Below are 25,306 nucleotides of genomic sequence, written 5' to 3' on the forward strand. Positions count from 1 at the left end.
TAGCCGGATTTGAGGTATTACCAGGGGGAACTGGAGAGGAGGTGGTATAAAGGCACTCAGACAAAGAGGCAAGAAGGCAAAAGAGGCTGGGAGTAAAGGCTTGGAGATAGCTCTTAGCTGTTTGCCCTTTTTTGGGGTGGCATGGGGCTAAGTCGCCCCTGTAATAAGGAGTAAAGTATGTGGAGTGGAAAAGGAGTGTATAATGGTGGGAGGAGGGAGGCGAGAACAGCAGCCAGTATATCGGTAGCAGGATTGTGCCCCATGGTGCTGCCGCAAGCAGTTGAAGGAAGTGCCTCTGATGCTGTGCTGAGCTCAATGTTGCTCTCAGCTCTGTTGAACCCCCTTATGAGGGTGGAAAGACCATTCAAAGATGGTATGTTAATGTTAAAGGTCATTTATACTGTGCACTATCACCACCAGAGTGGTCCCCTGGCGCTCTGGCGGATCTTAAAGGAGGGAGGGCAGGATGGGTTAGTAGGGCATAGTGGGAAGAAGGCAGAGCAAGGGTAGTGATGTGCTGTACAGCTTCAGTTTGGTTCACACCATTTGCTGAGCGTGGGTGTGATTTCTGGGTTGTTGGTCGGCCATGTGCTGTTGTTGCGAGACTATGGGCCTCATTACGACTTTGGAGGCAGCCATGCCCTTAATAAGGGCATGGCTGCCTCCAAAACCGTGTCCGGGTTCCCTGAATGGGGAATTACCGGGCCATTCCGAGTTTGGAGGGCCCGGTAATTCCTCCTTCAGGGAACCCGGGCCAAGACCTTCCCCATTCCCATTTGAGCCCCCATAGGGCTCAATGGGAATGGGTGCGGGAGCTAACAACGGGCCGATTACGACCGGCCCCTTGTTAGCTCCATGGTTCCCTTGCGGGACCCACTATGGACGTCTGGATAAACCAGACGTCCACATCGGGTCCCGCGAGGGAACCTCGTAATAGTGCAGAATGCATTTAACGGCGCCGGCACCATTACCGGCGCCATTAAACGCATTCCGCACAGGCCGTCATGAGGCTCTATGTGTGTTTTTTTTGTTGTTGTTGCTGTGTAGAGAAGTGTATGCAGATTGCTGTGCAATAGATGTGGTTGTGTTGGTTTACCATTTGAGAGGTGAGTGCAGAGAGTTGACGTTTTAATGGTCATTAAATGGTGTGTCATTCCATTCCATCTTACCTCCTTGCTTCGGACATCTGTGTTAGACGTCTCTTTCCGTGAAGAGCGTTGATTTGTTCTGTGGTGGGTCACTCTCTGAATTCTCTGCATAGTAGTGGTTTGTCCCCCAGTGTGGCGATTGTGGATGTTTAGAGTGTCTGCCCTTTGGCTATCATTGGGTGTGCCTGCCATTTACATTCTAGGGGGCTCCCTGGGCTCCTGTGTTTGACTGTTTTGGTAATTCTCCCTCTTCGACATCTAAGGCACCCTTCCCGTTACAGATGCCTCAGTTAGGGATTATTACATGGGGGTTGGTATACTTGGCCTCCCTCCCCGGCTTTCTCTTCCTGTGTGTGCTTGTTAATTCCCTATCTATTGTGTGTGGTGTCAGTGATTTCATTTGTTTCCATCTAAATCTGAAGAGAAGAGCCAGGTTTTTAGTAGTTTTCAGAATTTTTGGTGGTCCATTTTACGGGAGGGAGTTCCAGTTCTTTGATACCAGGTGAGAGAAAGAGGATCCCCTGAGTTTTTTTCTTGTGTATGGTTTCGATCCCAGGTGGGTGTCGTTGATTCATCTGAGTGTTCTTGTCGGTTGGTAAATGGCGATTTTCTTTTCGACGAACTCTGCTCCTTGGCCATGGAATGCTCTGTTTTGAACGTGATGCGTTGTTTGATTGGCAGCCAGTGTAACATCTTTAGCGCTGGAGTGATGTGGTCTCTTCGTGATAGTTTGAGGAGAAGTCTGGTTGCTGCATCTTGGATGTGTTGCAATTTCTTGTGCAGGTATTCCGGTATTCCGAGGTATAGGCTATTGGCGTATTTTATTCTAGACATGATGGTGTTTTGTGGGTGAAGGAGAGGAATGGTAGGATCCTTTTTTTCATGTGCAAGAGGAAGAAGCACTTCTTCATTAGTGCGTTTACTTGCGGTTCCAGTGTTAGCTCGTTGTCCATTAGGACTCCAACGTTTTTGACTATTTTAGATCGCATGGGCGCTGTTCCCAGTTCTGTAGGCCAAGGGATGTACTGCTTATTTTACTGGTTCTTGGATATAACCATGATTTCTGTTTTGCCTGGGTTAAGTTTTAGGCTATTTGTGTTCATTCATTCATAGAGTTCTTTTAGACACTCTACTAGCGTTGTGTTCTCTTCTTGTGCATCTTTGATTTTATAGATGATTTTTGTGTCGTCTGTGTAGTTGTAGCAAGTCAGTCTGTGTCTTTATATAGGTTGATTAATTGAGTCAGGTAGATGTTGAAGAGGAGTGGGGATAGGGAGGATCCTTGTGGTACCCCACAGTTAGAGACCCGCAGATCAGATTTGAAAGGTTCTAAGGACAGAGAAGGTGGTTTTGGGGTCAGAGATCACCTGATCAGTCCATAGATCGAAACTAGATGGTTCTTGTAGGCCTCCCGAGCTCTGTAGGCAGCCTCAGACATCTGAAAGGAGTATCTCTGGTGGTGTTTTCATGAGCTCACTGTTGCTCTCAGCACAGTTGAAGCCCCATCTGAGGATGGAAACACCATTTAAAGATGGCAGTTTGGGAGTCCAGGTCTCCTGATCAGCCATAGATTGACACTGGATGACTCTTGTAGGTCCCTCCGACCTCTGCAGGCATCTGAAAAAGTGACACTGGTGGTGTTGTGAAGACAGGGAAAGTGTTATATAGAAGGGAAGGGAAAAGCTCAGTAACAAGGAGAGAGAAATTGATCAGGGTAAGTGAGGAAAGGAAGGGCCCAGAGAATGGTCCAGGCAGAGTGAATATGTTACATGAGAAGATGGGAAAGGCATTGTGAGAATTAAATGGAACCAGTGTAGACTGAATTAGGAGAGTTGCAGTAAGAGAGAGCAAATGTTGGGTGTGAGAAAGCAGGACAGGGAAAGAGATGCAATAATGCAATAAGGATATTTGTGTGGCTGCCCTGGTCTATGATTGTGCCATTCTCATAGATACTGATGACATGTTTAAGGTAATGATAAGAGTCACTTAGCATTCTCCATCTTTTATCCAGCTCCCATTTATATCAGTATTCCTCACTTTTTCCGAATCTTTTTTGCTGCATTTTTAACACTTCCCTAACCCCCGAAAAAATGCAGGTGGTAGGATGGGGTAAAGTATATAGAAAAGTGGGGTGGGTGGAACTCTGCAGTCAGAGGTGCAGGGTGTATTCTTTTGCTTAAAATCGGCAACAACAAAAAAAATGAAATCATCAAAAGTATATTATGGCGGGAAAAAAAATAAACAATAATAGAGGAATGCTCATAGATCTTTAAGATCTATGTAACCAATCCGCGGTAATGTATCATACATATGTGGTTTTCAAGCTAAAGGATTATAGAAATAAATAAGGATGCCTGAGACAGTGTTAGTAGAAGAAACAGTAAAATAGTAGTCAGCGAAAGGGAGGCCAAGGATTGCATTTAAGCACTAGTTTTTTAAATAGATTCTTTGAGAGTTTTGGAAACTTTGGCCAGAAAGTAAAGAATAAGACAATTATGGAAGCAATTGAAAAGCATAGCAGCCATGCAAGTGGAAGAAGTATATACCAATATGGCTTCAATTAGCAAGAGGGCATGGTAGGACTGGGCCCTAAAATTGTCTCGGGCACCAATGAAAAAGCGGCCCACAGTTGATGTGATGCAAATTGTGCATTAAGAAAAATATTTATTCAGCAACATTGGTCAAACCAATGGCCCACTTTGATTTTAAAAAAACTGTCCCCACCAGCATTTTACGTGTTTTGGTTTGGCCATGGGCCTATTGCCCTATATGCCATTCGGAGCCTGCAAGAGGGGCTTCAAGTATAGGCTATAAGGCTAGAAATGAAGAAAGAGGATGAAAGGGGGAAAGAAAAGAGGCAAGCTGGAGAGTAAGTTGTAGTATGCAAATCCCTGAGGGGAGAGTTGTCCAAGAAAGACAAGAACTGTGGGACGAATAGAACCGAGGGAAAACGAGTAGTGGCAGAAAGATTCAGGGATAACAGAAGAATAAGCCAGAAGAAAAGGACTGAGTTAGGCTTCCAGGAGCAGAACTATAATTGGAATCGGACAGCGAGGGGATAATGGGCTGATAAGGATCCATCAAGGCAAGGTCCAAGGGCATGAAGCTCAGTGTAGGAGTTAATGAATAATTAAAGCAGAAGAAATAAAGGGAGGAGCAAAGACAGAGTAAAACACGTCGTTTGTGAACGGAAGGGCATTGGAAGAGCATGGTGGTGGTTTAACAAAGCAAGCTAAAACTATCTAAAATGTAAAGAAAGCTGGAACCGTAAGTGAATAGAGGAACGCTGTGTGCAAGAGGAACGCTGTGTGCAAGGAGGAAGTGTAAAGCAAAGAGACAAGGCATGATGGTAGGGATAGGTAGAGCGTTGTGGATAAATATTAGCCGAGAGGGCCTGCAAGAAGGCCTTGAGGGAGAGGAGCTTGAAGAGCCTGAGGACCGGATGATTACATGTGCGTGAATAATGAGGAGGAAGAAACAAGATGGCAAGATCAGCGTGTGCATATCTAGACTGGAGGAGACCGAGCCAAGCCTCAGGAATTAGGTTCCCAACACATAGGTAATGTGGACAGAGACAAAAAGGCAAGAGTAAGGGAGCAGATGGACAAGGTCTAGAAGAAGATGGCCAGTAAGTGCCATCGAATAGGCAGAGTGAGCACAACAAGGGGTGGGAGGTATTCATTTCAGCCGGTCAGCCTGGCAGGCGGTTAAGATCTTCTAATAGAGGTTATAACCAGAGGGGGACCTGAGAATACCCCAAAAAACAAGACTGCTACACACATCTTGTATACTTCTTTACAGCAAAGAGCAAGAAAATCAGCGATACCATTGGTGCGGTACAAGAAAAATCCAGGTTTGCCTCAACCAAAGTAAAGCATCCCTGTTACCTTTCTCATAAGCGACCATTCCACAGGTGATTCACACAGCATCAGCAACGAGTGAACAACATTGTGTAAACCAGTCAGAATCAACCGTCAAACACATTCATATCGTAGTTTGTGATTTACATGAATACAGGCGTCATGAAGAGCACCATCGTCAGGCTGAAGAAAGGCTGTAGCACTCCTGCAGACTGAGCCTTACACAGAATGGACGAATGGACCAATATTATGATTTATAGAAGCCAAACATTCAGCATTAATGTTTCAGGGAAAACGCCTGAAACAGTTATACATACCGATCCATGGCGTGAGGAAATTATAAGTCCAGGCCTTGGGATCTGAAAAAGAGAATTGGCAGTGGTCAGCACGGTCAGCGCCACATGTGAAGAAAAAACATGTACATAAAGCGTCATATGTGATCTCTATTGATGTAGAATTAACTGCAAACTCTGAAATATAAACCCAAATATTAAAATTAATACACTATAAAAGGTGAAGAAAGAGAACGAGAAGTTGGTATGGGAAATGAGTCTAGAGGGAGAAAAATATGGAAGTATAGGGAACGAGTTGAGATTTCTTGGAGTGCAAAGCTGTCATTCCAGCACGTCTGCTTCCATGTAAAATTGTATAGATGTACCAAGTGATGTGTTAATCCACAGAATCATGTGCAGCACAGTTGCCCCCAGGGTGCCATTTGTCGGCCGTTATCGACATACATTTTGTGGTGATGGGTATATATTTTGGCACCAGGCGGCGCATTATTTTAAAGTGGTATGCCCTATACTTCCATTAGGTTCTTGGAATATTTCATCATTATCAGCATCACCCGTTAGCCATGCACCGCTCCTGGACACTGGAGAGACTCCAAGCAGTGGCTGAAAGTGGATTGAATGTATTTGGGCTGTAGTAGCAGGGGCCTTCTCTCTCTCAGGTTGCCTAGATATGGAGATGCCCCCTCTGAAGGAAAAAGCACAGCCCTGTGTGTTGACAGATACAAGACTTCTTTGGCAAGTCATTCAGTGGTCTGTGGGTTACAATCAAGACTCATAATTACGCCTAAGATTTTATGGGCAGCGTCTCGGGCAGACAATTGCAGCCAACTACTAAAGAGTCAAGCAGGCTAAATGCCTCCACAACTGGAGGCCAGGAACATTTGGGGAACTTTTGGCTGCATGTGACGTTTTTCTGAGTGTTCCGGAGAATCCGCAGTTAGACAACCAAAGATAAACGGGCTTTCGCTAGGAGAACAGTTCACCTCGGAACAGGTCTTTGATGCTTGCATTTTCTTCTTTCCACATGGCGGGGCTCACTACAGGTCAATGTCTCACATCATGCGAGAGGAGACCGTACTTACGGCTGCAGCCGCCACACCCTCCAAGTTCTATTTCCTGTGGGCACTCATTTTTGTGTTCATCTATTATGCACCAGCCTCAAGTATGACTGCTTGGGGCGAATGCGACAAGCGGACACGTCTGAGCAAGGGTAAGTATGCTGGGAAGTTGTGCTTAGTTGGGGAAGTTATGATGATGGCGAGGGGTTTTCCTGCGCGAATATTAAAGAAGAATAGTAGCACAACATCCTTGATCAGATCACTGCTTCGGGAGAAGGGAGCGTCATTTGCTAAGACAAAGACTGCCGGGAGAAGGGAGCACCATTTGCTAAAACAAAGACTGCCGACCCACTTTAAGGGGACAAAAGCTAATGGCTGGAACTGTAAACGTACTTACCTGGAATGTGAGGGGTTTGAATGCTTATGTAAAGAGAAACAGGGTTTACTCGTACCTCAGGGGATGCAAAGTGGACATTGCCATGTTGCAGGAAACATACCTTATGGCTGAAAAACAAACATTGTTAGCAAGAAAAATGGAGGGGGCGGGTATTTGGTTCCCCATATTCCACATATGCTCGAGGGGTCCTGATACGGATCACGCCCACGGTACATTTCAACGTTACCCACATTAAAACGGACAATGAGGGCAGAATGGTGCTGGTACAAGGCCTCCTTGAACGAGTAGATACTTGTTTGGTCAACACGTACACCCCCAACCACAGTGCTGCCACATTCTTTCGAACGTTATACCCCCGGTTGGGCCCCTTTAGGAATAGTAACATGATATGGGGAGGCGACTTTAATTGCACACTAAACCCAATCCTGTATAGTTCAGATACCAAATACACTAAACCAGCTCCACCTGCCAGGAGACGCTCCTAAAGTCCTTTGTTTTGGAGGATGCCTGGAGAGCACTCCATCCGGACAGCAGACACTATTCACACTACTCAGCACCACATGCAGTGCACACAAGAATAGATTATTCCTTTGTGGGGCACGAACTGGCACACTTCATCACATATGCGCAGTACAAAGGTAAGGTCTTATCACATCATGTCCCGCTCAGTCTACAATGGCAATATGTACCCCCCAAAACCCCTGATACCTACGTGGAGACTTAGAAGTGAAATCACTGAAAGATACCCCATTTTGTGACAGCATTAAGGACAGTATCTATGATTACGTCTCACATAATATGGCCAGTGTACCCAGTGCAGGAACCTTTTGGGAGGCGTTGAAGGTGGTGGTGAGGTTAGCTTCCATGCTGCCATAGCAGGGTCAAGCAGCGTCCAAGCAACCATTAATAGGGAATTGTCCTCGGCGGAGAAACGACTGAGGAAATTGGAACAGTCTCAGGAGCAACTATCAGATACAAATGCAAGGGTTATAGAACTAAAACAGAAATGTATAGAATGCTGGGAGAGGCTGGGCAAACATAGCTTCACTAAATACACTGAGAAGCAGCACATGGAGGGTGATAAACCTAGCTGGTTGCTAGCATGGTTATATAAGAATAAATATAAGAATAAGGAGAAACAGGGCCATGTACACTAGATATATATATGAAACATAGGGACATATGCCATACCCAGAGTGGTGTTAACAACGCCTTTCAAGAATTTACCAAAGTCTTTCCCAAGAGGGACCCCCGACATCAAAGGCTCATTTAGAGGAGGTGGTGGATGAGAGAGAACTCTCGGGGCTGAGTTGGGAGGCGAGAGACAGCCCTGAGGCACCTATCACCCTGGAAGACTTATAAAGCACGATTGTAGCCTTGCCGACAGGGAAGACACCAGGAACAGACAGGCTACCTAGTGAATTTTATAAGGAATGCGCTCACAAATAGGCCCTCATTTGCTTAGTACCTTCAACGATTCCTATGAGGTGGGGGGTCCTCCCACTCAGTCTAAAAGAAGAACAAATAACTTACCAACTGGTAACGTTCTTTCGACTGGATGTTCCACCAATGTATTACACATCTTTGACATGTAATGTCCACAGCTGTGCTGCTTCAGAATTTTGTCCCTTGAAGGCCTCCGTCGAGGGTGACGTCACCGGATGCTATAAATAGGACTCACGGCGCCCGTAGCCTCTTCCTCCATAACGTGTAACATGCTCGTACACCACGACTGCTTTACTGCACATAGCCTTGCGGGAGCGCAAGCAGCAATAGCATAGGAAATTCTTCAGAGGGGCAGGCTGGTAGGGCGATGTGGAATATGTTGAAGGAACATCCACTCAGAATAAGGTTAACAGTTGGTAAGTAACTTGTTCTTCGAATGGATTGTGACCTCCAACGTATACCACATCTTTGACAGACTCCCAAAGCAGTATCAGTGAATTAAGGAGGGAGAGGTATTTAGAATACCCAATCAGATGGCAGAATAAAGCACCGCTTAAAGGCCATATCCTGACCATGGAGCGTATTCAGGGAGTAATGCTTGACAAAGGTGTGGATGGATGACCACGTTGCTGTGTCACAAATATTCCTAAAAGGAACCCCCGCTGCAAGGCTGTGGATGTAGCCACGCCCCTAGTGGAGTGAGCTCTCAACCCCTCCGGAGGGTCCTTGCCCACCAATCTGTAACATTCAGTAATGGTGAGGATAATCCACCTGGACAAGGTCTGTTTAGTAGCAGCCTGACCCAATTGGTGTCCAGTGTAAGCCACAAAAAGCTGGTTGTCTACTCTGACCCTGGACATCCTAGAGATATAGAAGCTCAAAGTTCTCATAGGGTCCAACCTATTAAGGCGCTCCTCTTCCTTACCAGGATGAGGGGGAAGATAGAAAGCAGGAAGTACTACTTTCTGGCTCAGGTGAAACTCAGACACTATCTTAGGTAGGAAGGACGGATGTACCGTCTGTACAACCTTATCCTTGTGTAACTCAATAAAGGGTGGTTTAGATGGAAGTGCCTGAAATTCACTCACTCTGCGTGCAGATGTAACTGCAACGAAGAAAACCGTCTTGAAAGAAAGACAACAGTCTGAAAGGACAATAGTACAGCGGTTCAAACGGACCACCCACTAGGAGTTTCAAGACCAAATTCAGATCCCAAACTGGCACATGAAACAGGGACGGTGGGAACACATTCGTTAGCCCTTTTAGAAATTGGGAAATCGAAGGAATCTTAAAATAAGAACATTCTTCAGACGTGCGCTTGAAGGTAGACAGTGCCGTCAGGTAACCTTTAATGGTACTCATTTGAAGACCCCTGTGGGCCAAAAAGCAAGAAAGAAAGAACCATCGGAATGGAACATCGAAAAGGATCAACATTGTTTCCACTGCACCAGTCGCAAAACTTATGCCAACGGCAATGGTACAGGGATTTGGTTGCTGGCCACCTGGCCACACCTCCATCACTTCATCCGGGAGGTCCCAATCCTTATATCTCAACCTTTCAGAAACCAAGTGTCAAGGTTGAGAGTCTTGACCTCAAGTATGTGGGACCTCTGGATGGAGAACCCGACCCCCCTCACGGGAGAGAAGATCCTCTCTGTGGGAAAGACGGCACGGAGGGCATATGGACATTTCTAGAAGGTCCGAGTAGCACGCTCTCCTGGCCAAATCCGGAGCAATGATGATCATGTGGGATCCGAACCTCTGCAACCTCTTTAGCACATGAGGAATGATGTTGACCGGAGGAAACACGTACAGAAGTGGGAATGACCAATCCATGACAAATGCATCCCTTAAGGCTCCTCTCGGCGGAAATTCCCTTGAGCAAAATCTCTCGCACTTTCGGTTGGCACCGGTCGCGAACAGATCCATTTGAGGGGTTCCCCAAAGGGCGAAGATCTCATGAATGAATTCCTGAGCCAACTCTTACTCGTGGAAGACCGTGCTCTGCCTCCTCAGAGCGTCCGCTGCCGCATTCTCCACTCCGGTTAGATGAACTGCTGAGAGTGAGACTCCTTGCTGTATCGCCCAGAACCAGAGCTGCATCGCCTCTTTGCACAGCGGGAGTGATCCTACCTCCCCTTTTTTGTTGAGGTAATGCATGGCCACTGTGTTGTCGGTCATGATCAGGACACTCTTCCCCCACACAGACAGCAGAAAAGCCTTCAGGAACAGTCTGATGGCCCTCAGCTCCAAAAGGTTTATGTGGACTCTGGACTCCAACGGAGACAAACGACCACTGGCGGTCAGATCGTTGGCATGAGCTCCCCATCTTGTGAGGGAAGCGTCCGTCACCACCGTCACCTCTGGCCACAGTTGACAAAATGGCTCCCACTTCATCAGATTCTCTTCACTGGCCCACCACAGAAGATCCTGCGAGACCGAGAGTGGAATCTGAACGGGATCCATCTTGAGAACCCATTGAAGGGATCTCATCCTCAGTCTGTTCTCTGTCACCAGAAAAATGCAGGATGCCATGAGGCCGAGTACTCTTAACAATTCGAAAGTCGGAAGACTCTGGGCACTTTGAAATTTGTTGACCATCTGTACAATGTGATGAGCCCTCACCTTGGGAGTCAAGCACTTCGCCAATGACGAAGTGGTTGGGAAGATGTCATATGCGACTTCTTGAAATTTAGGGAGAAGCCCAGCTTGTGAAGGGAGAGGCAGGTGAGGCTGAGATGATCGAAGGCTTGTTCGCGAGAACGCGCTCGGATCAGCTAGTCGTCCAGTTAGGGGTAGACGTGAGCCGTGAGCCCCCCATCCCCTGAGATACGCTGCCACCACCACCATTAGCTTGATGAAACCCTCTGGGTGGAGGTCAATCCGAATTGCAGGACATGAAACTGAAAGTGCGAGTTGCCAGCCGAAAACCTCAGGTATTTTCTGTGCTTTGGATGAATCGGCACATGAAAATAAGCATCCTGTAGCTCCAGAGACACCAACCAATCCTGTAATTCGAAGGTCCTGAAGGACCTGAGAAGGAGTGACCATCTTGAACTTGTCCTTCCTGAGGAACTTGTTCAACCAGCGCAAGTCCAAGCTGGGTCTCAGTCCCCCTTCTTTCTTTGGAATCAAAAAATATGGGGAATTCCTCTACGCCACAGGCACTAGTTCTATGGCACCTTTCTCCAGCAGGGTCAAGATTTCCTGCACAAGGAGCGGATCTGGAAGCTTCAAAGAGAGATTCCTCGGTGGATTGTCGTGAGGCCACTTTAGGAAGTGGAGGCAGCAGCCATGGGCTATTGTATCCAGAACCCACGCATCCAAAGTAATAGCTTGCTATTCTTTGAGATGCTGAGACAGTCTGCCCCCAACCGACGGACTATTGAACATGGCCTCATAGCTGTTTTGGAGCGCCGTGGCAGCGCCTGAAGGCAAAGAGACAGCTGCCTGAGCGGCTTTGGCACTTCTTTTTCCCCCATCCACCATGGGTACCTTTTCGGTGGCCCCTTTGATTAGCGGCTCCTCTTGTTCTGCCAAAAGAGGAGTAGTAACAAAAGGAACCCCACTGTTGTCGCCTAGGATGAAAAGGCGGAGGTTGATGCACAACTGCGCCCAAAGATTTAGCAGCAGCTTTGGAGGTCTGCAACCTCTCAAGGCTTTCATCAGCCTTGCTGCCAAACAAATGAGAGTCATCAAAGGGCATGTTCAGAAGACGGGCTTGCAAATCCGGAGCAAAACCCGACTTCCGGAACCACGCCAGCCTGCGTATCACGGTGCTCGCAGCCATGGACCGGCTAACACTATCAGCCGTGTCCAACCCAGACTGAAGGGATTCACATATGGCATCCTTGCCATCCTGCACAAGAGCAAGGAACCCATCCCTTTCTTCCCCCTTGTGGATATGCTCAGCCGCTAGAGAGACACAATTCCACAGAGCCCAGCATTGACCCACCAAGCCTAGAAGGCTTCTTATTTCAGCTGCCAATGTCACTCTTAACTGATGCTCTGTTCTGAACCCCGCTTCTTTGCTCCCAACTCCCTAAAATGGAGATCTGGAGAACTGCTGACTGCCTATTAGCAGTCAAAAAAACAATTGTCCTCCCTGCAGATTTGAAAGACATCCCTTTACACAACCCATATTTAATCCTCTTTGTGGATGTTCTTTATATAAGAGATCAAAGTGAGAGGAGACTGATGTCTGGATATGCTGTCTGTTCTGTTCTCCTCACAAGGTCTTAGAAGCTTATTGACTGCTAAGTGCTAAATCCGCTCAGGTAGCTGGACTGACTGCCCTCAGTAGAGCATGCATTTTATCCAAAGATAAGTCGACTAACATTTACACTGACTCCAGGTATGCTCATGGGATAGTTCATGACTTTGGCATCCTGTGGCAGAAGGGGTCACTTGGCCTCATCATGGACCCCGATTATGAATGGAACACATGTCTGCTTTATGACAAACCTTATTTCTCCCTTCTGCCCTTGCTATTGTCAGATGTTGTGGTGATGACCTCTCTGCCATGGGTAACTCTATTGCTAATGAAGCAGCTCAGAATGTGGCCTGGAATGGCCCTGGCTCCTATCAATGTCCTTTATCTGTGTTTCAGTTCAGTAGTCATTGATTTTCTCTCTTTCCAGTCTGGTCATACTTCAAGATTAAGCACCCGAGTCTAAAAAGAAGTTCTGGTCCTAACAATACTATAAGTGGAACTCTGATTCATTTTGTCATTCTCCAGACATCCACTTGGTGGTCCCCAAAGCACTCTTACCATATCTAGCCCGACTGGCACACTTCTTTGCACACTCAGGTTTAAGGGCTATGGCTGGCATTGTGAATTGAGACTGGTATGCCCTCACAATTACTTACTGTGTCCCAGGCCTATTGTGAAAATGGTGTTGTTTGCTTAGTTCATAATGTGAGCAGAGTGGTGAAGAAAATGCAGTCTGCACCTCCTGTGCAGGAAGGCCTCTTTCTGAATGGGCAGGTTGGCTTTATGCTGCTCTCCCGTAGCATGGAATATGAGTAGTGTGTTGCAGTGATTTACTTCTTTTCTGGGTGGGTTGAAGCGTACCCTTACCAAAAAGCTGATCCTATTGCTGTTGCCAATAAACTTTTATTTGATTTGATTCCCTATTTTGAGATTCCCCTCCTTATTGACAGTGACCAGGTACCCATTTCACAAGGCAGATCATCAGGGAAGTGTGCAATGCTCTTAATATCCCTCAACAGTTTCACTGTGCCAACCACTCCCAGTCTAGCGTTAGCGGCACAGTAGAAAGCCTAAAAGACGCGCTGAAGACTAGGCTCTCTAGGGTCTTTCAGGAGGCAGGGTAAAAGTGGCAGTAGGCTTTGCCCCTTACCTGTTCCACATGAGCAATCACCCACATCACCTCGATTGGTTGCCTCCACATGAAATCTTACTGGGTGCCCGATGTGCCTGGGTACTACACCTCCTGCACCACGACGGAATTTGTATTTGCATCTGGAAGGTGAAATGGTTCTTAATTACTGTCGAGCACTGTGACTTGGTCTCCATATGAAAACTCCATCCTCCTTAGTGAGGACCACACCAAGTTCTGCTCACAACCCATATGTGGGTGAAGTATGAGGGAATCACCTTCTGGACTCCTGCTGCCCTCTGCTGGAAGGTGCAGCCATCTGCAGTCAGCCATGTGGCCGGACCCACCGACCACCACCTTCCAGGAAACCATGCAGCCCAACCCGACAACTCTAGCCCCGAGGGATCAATGACCCTTACGCTTCTCTCCCTGCTCAACCCTTCGAGCCATCCTAGAGCACGGAAAAAGGTAGACTCCAAAACTCCCTCTCTACCTGTATGCTCAGGCTCTGAATCGAGACCCCCAGCTACTGAGCCTGTTCAATGTAGTGGGGTATGTCCAAGAGTTACTGTTCTGGCTGCTCCACCAGGTGATCGAGCCTCCAACAGAGCTGATGCAGATTCAAATGCTTATTCTCGACTCCAGCCTCTCGCCTCTAACCCCTCTGATCCCTGTGGACCTGTTTTCCCTGTCTCAGGGAGATATTGGGCCTCATTACGACCCTGGCGGTAAGTTACCGCCAGGGCCGTGACTTTACCGCCATGGTGCTAACTACGTTAACGCCATGGCGGTAAGGGGATTTACCGCCCCATTCCGACCTTGGCGGGGCGGTAAATCCCCAATCCCCATTTACCCTTCCCCATTCCCATTTTTGCCCCATAGGGCATAATGGGAGTGGGGAAGGCGTTAATTACGCCACCGTAAATTACGGTGGCGTAATTAACACCAAGTTCCCTTACCGCCATGGTTTTTTACACCCGCTAAAAGCAGGTGTAAAAACCGCCATGGCGGAAAGGGAACTCGTAATTGGCGGTAAGGGGTCGGCGCAGCTAACGCTGGCGCTAACCCCTTACCGCCAGGGTCGTAATGAGGCCCATTGCCTTCAACACTGAAGAGGTACACCCAGAGACCAATGATCTAAAAGAGAATGTTCCTCGTTTTCAGCCACACACTCACTGAACTGTCTGGAGGCAAAAGATACATCTTCCATATCTGGTAGTGCACTGGCAGGATGTGAAGTGCTTACTGAGGATATGCCCTGTCCTGCAGGGCTAGGCTCGATCTGCTTCCTTCTTGTTGTTATACTTTTCTTGGATATGAGCAGAGACATTTTGCTGTTGTCGTTTTATGGCTACTTGTGAGGTCTAGCCAACTTTTCCCGACCTACATTTCTCCAAAACACTTTTTATGCATTTATTTTCCAAATTTGTTTGCCTCAAAATGCAGATGCTTAGTTGGGGTAAGGTGTATATGGGGGTCATAGGGAGTTTAAGGGGAGCAGTGTGGGAATTCACCCCCATACTTTGCAGTTAGAAAAGTGGAAAAAAAAGTAGAAAATATTCACCTAAAGTGTAGATTGGCAAAAGAAAATCAGCAATCATTCAAAGAACCACTTATGACGCTTCAGGCCTCTGTCCTTTGAACTAAGGGGACAGACCGTTTTGTCTCCCTTGTTAAGGATTTCAATCAGGCGACACACATCTTAGTCTCGGCCTAGTATGCAGCGTACAATTGAAATGCTTATGCTTTTAATATTGAGATGGTACACAGCTCATATCACACCCTCTTTTCAAATACCTCATGTCACAATGGACGATGAACCAGGCTGGTTGGTAAAATATAATATTTATTTATTCATTTGAAAATTAAAAGAAATCATACAATTTCGAATATGGGGCAGCAATCACCAATGGGGTGATAATAACAATAGGAATGTGAGCAATGCACTTAGTTGAATCTTCTGTTGACACATCTACAAAACACCAAGGAATAGGAGCACTTTTTGATTTTAGGTAAGATAGCACTTGAGTTAGAATTTCCCCCTGCAATGTTCCCTCAACCCACAAATAATCAATTCTACGTGGATAAACAGAAGTAGCAGGTAATCAGGAATGACAAATGGAAAACAGAATTGAAATCCGACCTTCCCTCCCCAAACAAGAGAGAAAAACAGATTTTAAACCCTTGCAATGCTAAAATGATACTCGAAAATGGATGAATAAAATAATGAATGTGTGCAAAAACCTTGAAGCAAATATTATTCCTCACTAAAGCAACAATGTAAAGTTACAAACAACCACAAGCAATGGATTAGCAAAAGCATACAGTTCGAAATTTGAGTGGCAGGATTTAAAACATGTTGCAGCAAATGACACGTTGGAAACTTTACAAACTTTGCAATTCCCGCCTGAAATTACCCAAACAGTTTTTAATAAAAACAGGTGAAATACACTGATTTAGAGTGCAGTTTTCATCTTGTGGAATAGCTATAGAACCAAGGTACATTTATGGAAGTGAAATTAAATCTCTAGCTGATAAATTGAAAGAGTAATGCAGATGTAGAAAGGTGCATTTTCAGTAGAAGGAAGCAGTGAAAAAGGAAAGGAAATCAGTTTTGACAAGAACCGTTTTACTCTACACTAGAGTATTCAGGCTAGGCCACCAAAGAGGGACACAGTAAGCTCCAGGGTTGATTCGCAAATTCAACCTTAGCTCCCTAGCGCCAATCCTGGCGGAACCAGTCTGATCACTCGAAATAGGATTAATAGTTTAGGACTAGAAATCAATGGCAGGGTGGCAAGAATGATTGTGACAGTTTGAACAAGGTATCAGGATAAGGATAGGGTGACTTATAGAGTGGGATGAGGATAAAGACAAGATAGGCTATGGGTTTAGGTGGGGTGGCAATTGATACTCACAGTCCACTTTTTCGTTTTTGGATTCTGGACAGCCAGGGTTCTGGTCACCACACGGATCTGGTCTAACAAAGGACAGCCGGACAAAATCAGCGGAACAGGATCAGCTGGGCAGGGACTGGCAATTCTGGTCACTGGATAATATAGGTCATCAGGGTAGCAGGATGGCAGCAGCATGCAGTGAGTGGCAGAAAGCCAAGCTGGATCAGAATGCCAAAGGTACCACAGTTTTCTCCTGGTTAATGGGAGATTAGTGTTTATTTTTTTATATTGGTGGCCTTGCCGGTAATGGGATCAGCACTGCTTGGGTTTTGCAATCGGTCCTGGAGTAGGATCAGCAATGCTTGGCCTTGTAGTTGGAGTCTGGATCTGGAAGATGATGGGTACAGGAACGCAGCGCAGGAAATCAGGAAAAGTATGTGTCTGGAGTCTTGAGAGGGACCCTTATTTATAGTGCAAAATGACATCATCAAAGTATAGCTGGGCAGGGTTAACTATGCACACCCCTAAACTACTTGGTTTGGGCAGGGGTGCTAGTCTCCACCTTGCTCTCAACTGGCTGGATTTCTAAGGGAATGCAATGTCCAAAATCTCCCACATTTACTTCACTGAAAATTTGATTTTGCCCAAAACATACATTTCTACAATTGCAATCTCTTGGCAAATTATACACACAGGTTACATATTATGTGCAGCACATATCAGTCCAATCCTCAAGTATGTGGGAACTTGTTTTGCCTCTCTGATACATTTTGGAAATTTTAAACATGAAAGATTTGGCCTAAAATGCCATAACTTTGTACACAGATGCAAATTATCCCCAGGGATGTATGTACAAAATGTTATGATTGCAACATTAATACTTTCCTTGGAATCTGACATATTTTGTAACTGCTGTTCCCCTTGCGGCACTGAATTGTACCAAGTCTTAAAAGAAAGCCCACAAAATCATATTTGAAACTGCAAACTTTTTATATTTTTACTAATTCTTGCTGCAGAGTAAAAGTCTTTAAAGTTTATTTCTAAATTAGTCTTTGGAACCAAAAGACAGTCCATTGTCACTAGATTTTTTTTTTCTTCCTCCAACTGCAACCAACTGTCATTTCCTTCAAGGCAAGGTAAGGGTTTCTCATCTTAATTGAAGGTTTTATTGCCCCTTATACTTGACAGGTTAGTGTCCCAGCCTGCAGCACAGACGAATGTCTGACGAGCATGTGAACTTTCTTTGTCCTGGCCCAGTTTTTCAAGCTGGCAATTATCGTTTTTGTGTCCTGGAAGTTTATGGTGTGTCTCCCTTCCTTGGGGAAGTTTCAGGGCTGGCAACTGGAATAACAATTTTTTTTTTTTAGAGCTTGCAAATTCAGCCCATTTGTCTTTAACTCTTTAATTTCTTATTTTGGGTCTTGAATGAAAACAAACTTGTCAGTTTCCAAGATGGCCGCTGGCACCAAGTAGACATACTGACGGCTGCTCCAGGGCTCCACAGCCTTTTTCTGCTGGTCCCACCACCCCCCAGTATTAAGGCACAGTTAAGGAGGCAGGGACTCTTGGGGAGCCTAGCGGCGGTGTCCGAGATACAGCAGAGCCCCCTGAAAAGGAGGCGCAGCGAGTGGTAGCAGCAGTGCACCAGCCGGCGAAGCGGGGAGGCCCCCGAGTTGGCGTAAGTCGGAGGTGAAGGGTGGACCTCCGGGTGTGCCCGTGATACAGCGGTGGGCGCCCTGAGAGGCATCAGTGGGGCAACCGGTCCCAGGAGAGGTGGGGAGAAAGCAGCGGTGGCAACAGAGCCAAGTGGGCAGCGGATTGGTGCTGGCGCAAGGGGCGGCCTCGCTGGTGCTGCAGCGGGGAGCTCCGGCCCGGCCAGGGTGAAGAGAGGAGCCGAGGCCGGTGGAGGGGTGCCTCGGGACCTGCGATGGAGCTCCAGCTGAGCAGACTGGAGGAGGAGTGGAGGAGAAGAGCAGAGAACAGCGCCTCGCCCCAGATCAGCAGCGTCGGAGTGGAGGTGAGGAGCGCGCTGGAGCAGAGGAGAGGAGCGGGAAGGACGGAGAGGGGCAAGCATCAGGCGCAGGCCCCAGAGCAAGGAAGGAGTGGAGGACAGTGGGGAGGATGAGGCCAGCCCAACTGCGCTGGTAAGGCCAGCTTGGGGCTCAACAATTAGGACAGGACGCACGATTCCCTCTCTCAAAGCAGGAGAGAAAGGGGCCCAGTACAGGACAAGCTCCTAAGGGCTGGCGGCAGAGCATACCTCCGGATCTCACAGTCTTAGGGGGTCTGAGAGCCCAGAGGGAGCAGCGCCCAGGGAGCAAGTACACAGTGGCGCCCTGATACAAGCGACACTTGGCTTGTGGCTAGGATGGTCCCCCGCAGAGGGGGGTGCAGCAGACACAGAGTGAGAGGCCCCAAGCCACCGAGAAGACAACATTGGACCTGGTCATCTGCGGGCAATGCAGCGGAATCATGGGGCGGGCCTAATATAGATGTCTTCCAGGTCCAAGCGGATGACTGGGAAGGCTTTGGCATGCAATGGAGATCAGGGACTCTTGCAAAGGCGGTGGTGGCCAACCGAGAGAGCAGCGGGGCAAGGAAGGAGATGATGAGTCATCACAGATGACGAGGCAAGACCTCAGGGGGGAAATGCAGAATCTGAGAGAGTCCCTGGCCAAAACAGGAACAATTCCAATTGATGCGGTCCAACCTCAATGCGACGCTAGGAGAATTGCGGCAAGAAATGGCTCAATTGGGGGAAAGAACGGACTTGTTGGAAAAAGGCCTCCAGGAAAGTGAAAGGGGCACAATGGCAAACAGCGAGGCTATAGACCTGTTGGACACTGAAACAAAAAATATGGAAGCAATGGTAGAGGATCTGGAGAACAGATCCCGAAGGGTTAACATTAGGATTAAATCATTGCCACAGACAGTGACTGACCGACAACTGAAGGAAGTAATCCAGGGGGTCTTCGTAGAGCTTTTGGGTGAGGAGTCCCCGGGCTCAATAGAGTTGGACAGAGTCCATAGAGTAGGCCGGAATCTGGGAGGTCCTAACACCCAACCCCGGGATGTGTTGGATGCTTTCGCTAGGTACGGTCAAAAGGAAGCGGTGTTGAGAGCCGCTAGGCAGGGTGAACCGGTACTCTATAAAGGGCAAGAAATCTCCTTGTTTCAGGATTTGGCCACTAGTATGCTGCTGAAAAGAGGAGCATGGGCCCAGTTGTGAAGGCGTTGGCCAGGAAAGGGATAAAATATATGTGGTCTTTTCCATTCGGGCTGGTGTTTGAGTGGGAGGGGAGCCAGAGGCGAGCAACTACCCTTCAGGAGGCGGATAGTATAATACGACTGGAGTTGGATAACGAGGGGGGGTCCATGAGGGGGAGCCACCAGCCAGATGGAGTCAAAGGGAAAGAGGCAGACCATGGGAATGGTCTACAGTGGGGTAGCAGGGTAAGAGAAGGGTCGTGCTGCGAGGATCTGCGGTGGGGGTAAAGATCGGGCCAAAGAGGGGGAGGGAGGCAGCAGAGCAGGGTGGTCTGGGTGACTCGATCTCGGTACGAAGGCTCTTCGGGGGTGGTGGGAATAGGGGCTTTATACAGGGCCTAGGAGGAAGGAGTAGAAAACATTCTGGAACAGGCAAGGACGGGTTTGTCCGTGGGGGTGGGATGGAAGGACAGGGGGGAGGTCGGAGGGAGCGGTCTCACCCTAAATTGGGGGTTCAGGGTGGGAGAGGGTGGGGAGGGGGGTAAGTGTGGGGGGGCATAGCGACCGGCGGCACAATACAGGACCTGTCAGACAGGAGGATTGTGCCTGGGGGCAGAGGAGGAGAGGAGAGGAGTGTTCCCAAAGGCAGGGGGCGGCCCAGGGTAGACCCAGGGTGAGGATGGAGGGACAGGCAAGGGGGGGGGTGTTGGATCACAACTCAGAATTCAGGTGGCTAACGCATAACGTAAGGGGGCTAAACTCCCCACTTAAGCTGACAAAACTGGAGCAATTCACCAGGACTCACGCACCAGACGTGCTGGCGCTTCAGGAGACCCACCTATTGAGGAAGTACCAGAGCCATCTGCGGTTGAAGGACTTCTCGCAGATACTGTTTGCGTCGGGGCCTACCAAGAAAGGGAGAGTAGCCTTAGCATTCAGGAGGGAATGGACTTCAGAACCCAAGATGTCCTTAGGGGCAAAAATGGGAGGTATATCATGGTGAGGGGGGATCACATGGGCATACCTTATACTATAGCCTCAGTGTATGGCCCAAATCGGGACATGATCAGTTCATGCGCGAAACCCTGGGCACCCTGGAGAATTTCATGAGGGGCAAGTAATATTGATGGGGATTTCAATCTGGCTTGAGACAGGCGGCTTAACCGAACACGCACGACAGGGATGGAGGGGGAGCAGTGGCTTTTGCCCAGCTCAAGGAGCGGTTGGCGGGGGCCAGATTACTGGATGTGTGGAGAGTGCTCCAGGGGAAGAGGAGGGGTTCACATTTTCTCCGACGTCCACAGAACCAAATCAAGAATTGATTACATCTGGGTTTCCGCAAGGCTGGTGGGGGGAGTGGAGCGGATCGAGGCCGGTCCCATGGGGATTGCTGATCATAAGGTAGTGCAGATGAAGATGCAGCCGGGGAGGCAAATGCCTGGGCTGTGGAAGTTCCCTGGGGAACTCCTGAGGGACCAGGTGATGCGGAAGGAGATAGGGAGCAAGATTCAGGCTTTTTTCGAGAGGAACATTAGCACAGACACGAGCCTTAGCATGAGGTGGGATGCGTTCAAGGCTACTTTGAGGGGGGAACTCATTGCTCTGAAGGCGGAGAGAAATAGACAAATGAGGGGGCTGGAAACTCAGTTGGAAAGGGAGGTTGAGGCCGCAAGGGTGCAATTGAGGGAGACCCCCCACAAGGAAAGTATACAGGGAATATAGGATAGCAGAGGGCCAACATGGGTCGAAAGAACCAAAATGGCGGAAGAGGCAATGCTAAGGGTCAGGAATTATATTTACACGAAGGCCAACAAAGCAGACTCACTCCTGGCTCGCCTTCTGAGGGGAAGCAGAGAACAGAATGTCATTACAGCCATGAGGGATGACAAAGGGGAGAGACTCACCCGGACTGAAGAAATAAAGGGGAGATTAGCTAGATTTTACAAATCTACGTATACCTCACAGGACCCGCAGCCACAGCCACAGCCTCGGAGGGACTTTTTGGGGGCCTTGCCCCTCCCCCAGCTATCACAGGAAATCGGGGAGGAGCTGGGCAGGGCTATCACAGAAGATGAGGTGAGACCTACCATAATGTCACTTCCTTGCAATAAGGCCCCAGGCCGAGACGGATACGCAGCTTCCTTTTACAAAACATACTCCCATTTATTGGCCCCGCATCTCATGCAGCTGTTCAATACATTTGGGTTGAGGGGCAGCATTACCCCCTCGATGGAAGAAGCCAAAATAACACTCATTTACAAAGCAAGAAAAGACCCAGAAGAATGCACTTCCAATAGACCTATCGCTCTTATAAACACGGAAGCAAAAATATTCACAAAAATACTAGCGAAGCGCCTAGAGAGGCACCTCCCCTCGCTGATCCATCAGGATCAGACAGGGTTTGTGTTAGGGAGGCAGACGGCTGACAACATCAGGCGGGTGGCCCACCTGGTGGAGAAAACACAGAAGACAACCACTCTGGCGATCCTCCTAGCATTGGATGCCGAAAAGGCATTTGATGGGGTGGAGTGGTCGTTTTTGTTTCAAGTCATGGAAAGAATGGCCCTGGGCGCAGGTTTTCTCAATATGGTCTCATTGAATTATACGAATCCCACATCACGTATACTAGTAAATGGAGGGATGTCACACCCAATTAACTTGAGGCGGGGGACTAACCAGGGGTGTCCTCTTTCCCAGTTGCTTTGCCCAATATATCTGGAGCCCCTTCTTTTGGCTATACAGGAGGCAGAGACCATTCAGGGCATACCATTCAGGGGGTGTCAGCATAAGGTGGCGGTGTTCATGATGACATGCTACTCACGCTGACGAACCCGGTGGGTTCAATCAGGGCAAACATGGAGCTACTGTCCAAATTTGGGGAGCTATCGGGTTTGTGGGTCAATTTACATAAGTCGCAGTTAATGAACCTGTCCCTAGGGGAGAACGAGGTGGGGGCACTGAAGGCGATTTCCCAGTTTAAGTGGAGTCCGGGTGGGATACGATATTTGGGGATCAGAATAACCCCCCCTGGCGGGTTGGTATGGGGAGAACTATGCCCCCATGTTAACGGCAATTAAAAAAGTCCTTAAGAAGTGGAGCGCCCTAAGGATATCATGGCTGGGGAGGGGAGCTGTTCTCAAAATGGTGGTTATCCCCCATTTGCTTTACCAATTTCAGGCCATCCCACTGCCAGTTCCGGCGAGCTTCTTCAAGGAATTAGATCGGGCGGTCAAGGATTTTATTTTGGAGGGTAAGAGGCCGCATCTGGCCAGAAGGCTATTGATAGCATCAAAGGGGGAGGTGGGATTGGCCCTACCTGACTTCCGCCGATATTATGAGGCCGTGCAGCCTAGGGTAATCAGGGAATGGTTCTCGGAGGAATACAATAAGCATTGGGTAAAAATGGACAGAGCAGCAGCCCGGCATCACCTGGGGGAGCTTCTATGGCTCCCACATTGGTTGCGGCCACCACACCTCTACATGAGAGCTATAAAAAAGGGAATGATTGACATTTGGGACGGGGTGGTGGAAAAGCTGGGGATTACAACCTTTCCATCACCATTCACCCCCATCTTCAATAACAGGGACTTTATGCCGGGGTTGGAGAGGGGGGCAGTCCTGAAGTGGGAGAGAGGAGGGTGTAGGACTATAAGGGACATGTTTCACGATCAAAGCGTGAAAACGTTCGAGGAATGCAAGCTGGAATTCGGGGTCGGTGAAGGAGAACGGCACAGATATTTCCAGATTAGGCATTGGGTGATATCATTGGAGGTACAGAGAGCTGTTACACGCTATTTGATGCAGTTCGAGCAGTTTCTACTGACGCAAAAGGGGTCCAGAGGATTAATCTCTGACCTTTATAGGCTTCTGGAGAGCGCCGGCCCGAAAGCAAACTGGGCTTACATGAGTGGGTGGGAACAGCTATTGGGGGCTAGAATTTAAAGGGAGGACTGGGAGAGGCTGTGGGGGATGATTCTGAAGGTGGCAAAAGCTGTCCAGCTGCAGGAGGCCTGGTATAAGTACATTTAGGGCTGGCACTACACCCCGGCCCGCCTGCATGTGATGTACCCGGCAACGCCGGGGGAATGTTGGAGCAGCTGTGGGGAAGAGGGGACAGCGGCTCATATCTGGTGGGATTGCCCCAATATTAGGCCCTTCTGGTGAGACATATCACAGACTCAAAATCAGGCGCTCGGGGAAGGGTCCAGCCAAGACCCCTGGGAGATCTTATTGGGAAGGCGAGAACTGGGGGATGGAGAGGAGAGGAGAGGGAGAACTAAGGCAAAGGTTATCTTTACCCTGGCCGCGATGGCTCTCATTGCACAGAGCTGGAAGAGACCCACGATTCCGACGGAACAAGACTGACTAAGGAAGATATGGTAAATAGTATCGATGGAGCGGACAACGTATGTGGTCAACAACAACCTGGGGAACTTTTCAGCGGACTGGGTAGAGACTTTGGCCTACTTAAAAGTGGAGTTTAGGGAGCAGTGGTGCCCTCAAAGACTCAAGCTGTTGGACCTATATTGTTGATTTTCTGGAAGGGAGAGGGTTGGACAAGACGGACAACTGGCGCTATGGCAGTTTTGAGGCCCTGGTGGGGGAAGGTGGAGGGGTTCAGTTTTGTGATGTTTTGTTCTGTTTATGCAATGAAAACAATAAAAGAAGTTTAAAAAAACTTGTCCCAGGACTGCTATTGTCCCAGCCTGGAGCACAGACGAATGTCTGACGAGCGTGTGAACTCTCATTGTCCTGTCCCATTCAAAATTTTTCAAGCTGGCAATTCGCACTTATGTGTCCTGGATTCATGGTGTATCTCTCTTCCTTGGGGAAGTTTCATAGCTGGCAACTGGAATGACTGGTTTTCCTGTGAACTTGCAAATCCAGCCTATGTGTTTTAAACTCTTTCATTTCTTATTTTGGGCCCTGAATTAAAACAAACCTGTGAAAGAAGATAGCCTATGTGTGTATTATCACCACTAACATAATCCCTTTACATTGCTAAGTAAGTAGGCTTTTATTCAACAATTTATTTTTAAACAGGCCATTTTTTCTCTTCGTTCAGCAAAGCCCATTTTTCCACATGCGTTAAAACTGCTAGCAATTCCTTAAATTCAGTTTGGCAGCTCCACCAGATGCCCACACTGCTTTGCCAGCTGTAGTCATTTCCTTGAATGCAGGAGTTGTATCTAAAGCATAGATATATTGACACCGACCTGGCTCAGAGAGTTAGCGTCTCTTTGAACTGCTGATCCTGGATACTTTTTGGAAAGAAAGAAACACGTGTTCCTGTGCGAGTGAAAGTGATGTTGCTTATCGATTTTTCTCATAGTTGATTTGACTGGGCCTGTCATTCAGGAATTATGCCTGGTTTCGGTGAAGCACAGTGAAATATCCTGTGAAATACACAGTGAAATATCACAGTGGTTTCAAAATGAACACATGGAATTAGCGTCAAAGCAGAATTTTGAAAGGGTGAAAATGTTACATTTTGAAGGGGAATTTTGGGTTTTCCGACAAGCAGTGCTGCCTTTTTACCCGATTCCATTTATAGGTTTCACAACACACTGGCATACATTTTCAGTGTGTCCCCTTGTTCCATCTTGCCTGAAGTGTGCTAGGCAGGATGGTGAAACCATCTTTTTGTTGCTGCCAAAA

General features: G+C 47.9%; 1 protein-coding gene across 1 annotated transcript in view; it reads right to left on the reverse strand.

Moving 5' to 3' along the window:
* Window positions 1-25,306, reverse strand: part of LOC138548050 (cytochrome P450 4B1-like) — a 384,495-nt gene that overhangs the window by 278,643 nt on the left and 80,546 nt on the right. The window contains exon 3 of the mRNA XM_069642252.1: window positions 5,326-5,367. Within this exon, the coding sequence (XP_069498353.1) occupies window positions 5,326-5,367 (42 nt within the window). The remainder of the gene's footprint in view (window positions 1-5,325; window positions 5,368-25,306) is intronic.

The sequence above is a fragment of the Ambystoma mexicanum genome, chromosome 1q (genome assembly GCF_040938575.1).
Source record: "Ambystoma mexicanum isolate Mex_15411 chromosome 1q, UKY_AmexF1_1, whole genome shotgun sequence".
Taxonomy (NCBI): domain Eukaryota; kingdom Metazoa; phylum Chordata; class Amphibia; order Caudata; family Ambystomatidae; genus Ambystoma; species Ambystoma mexicanum.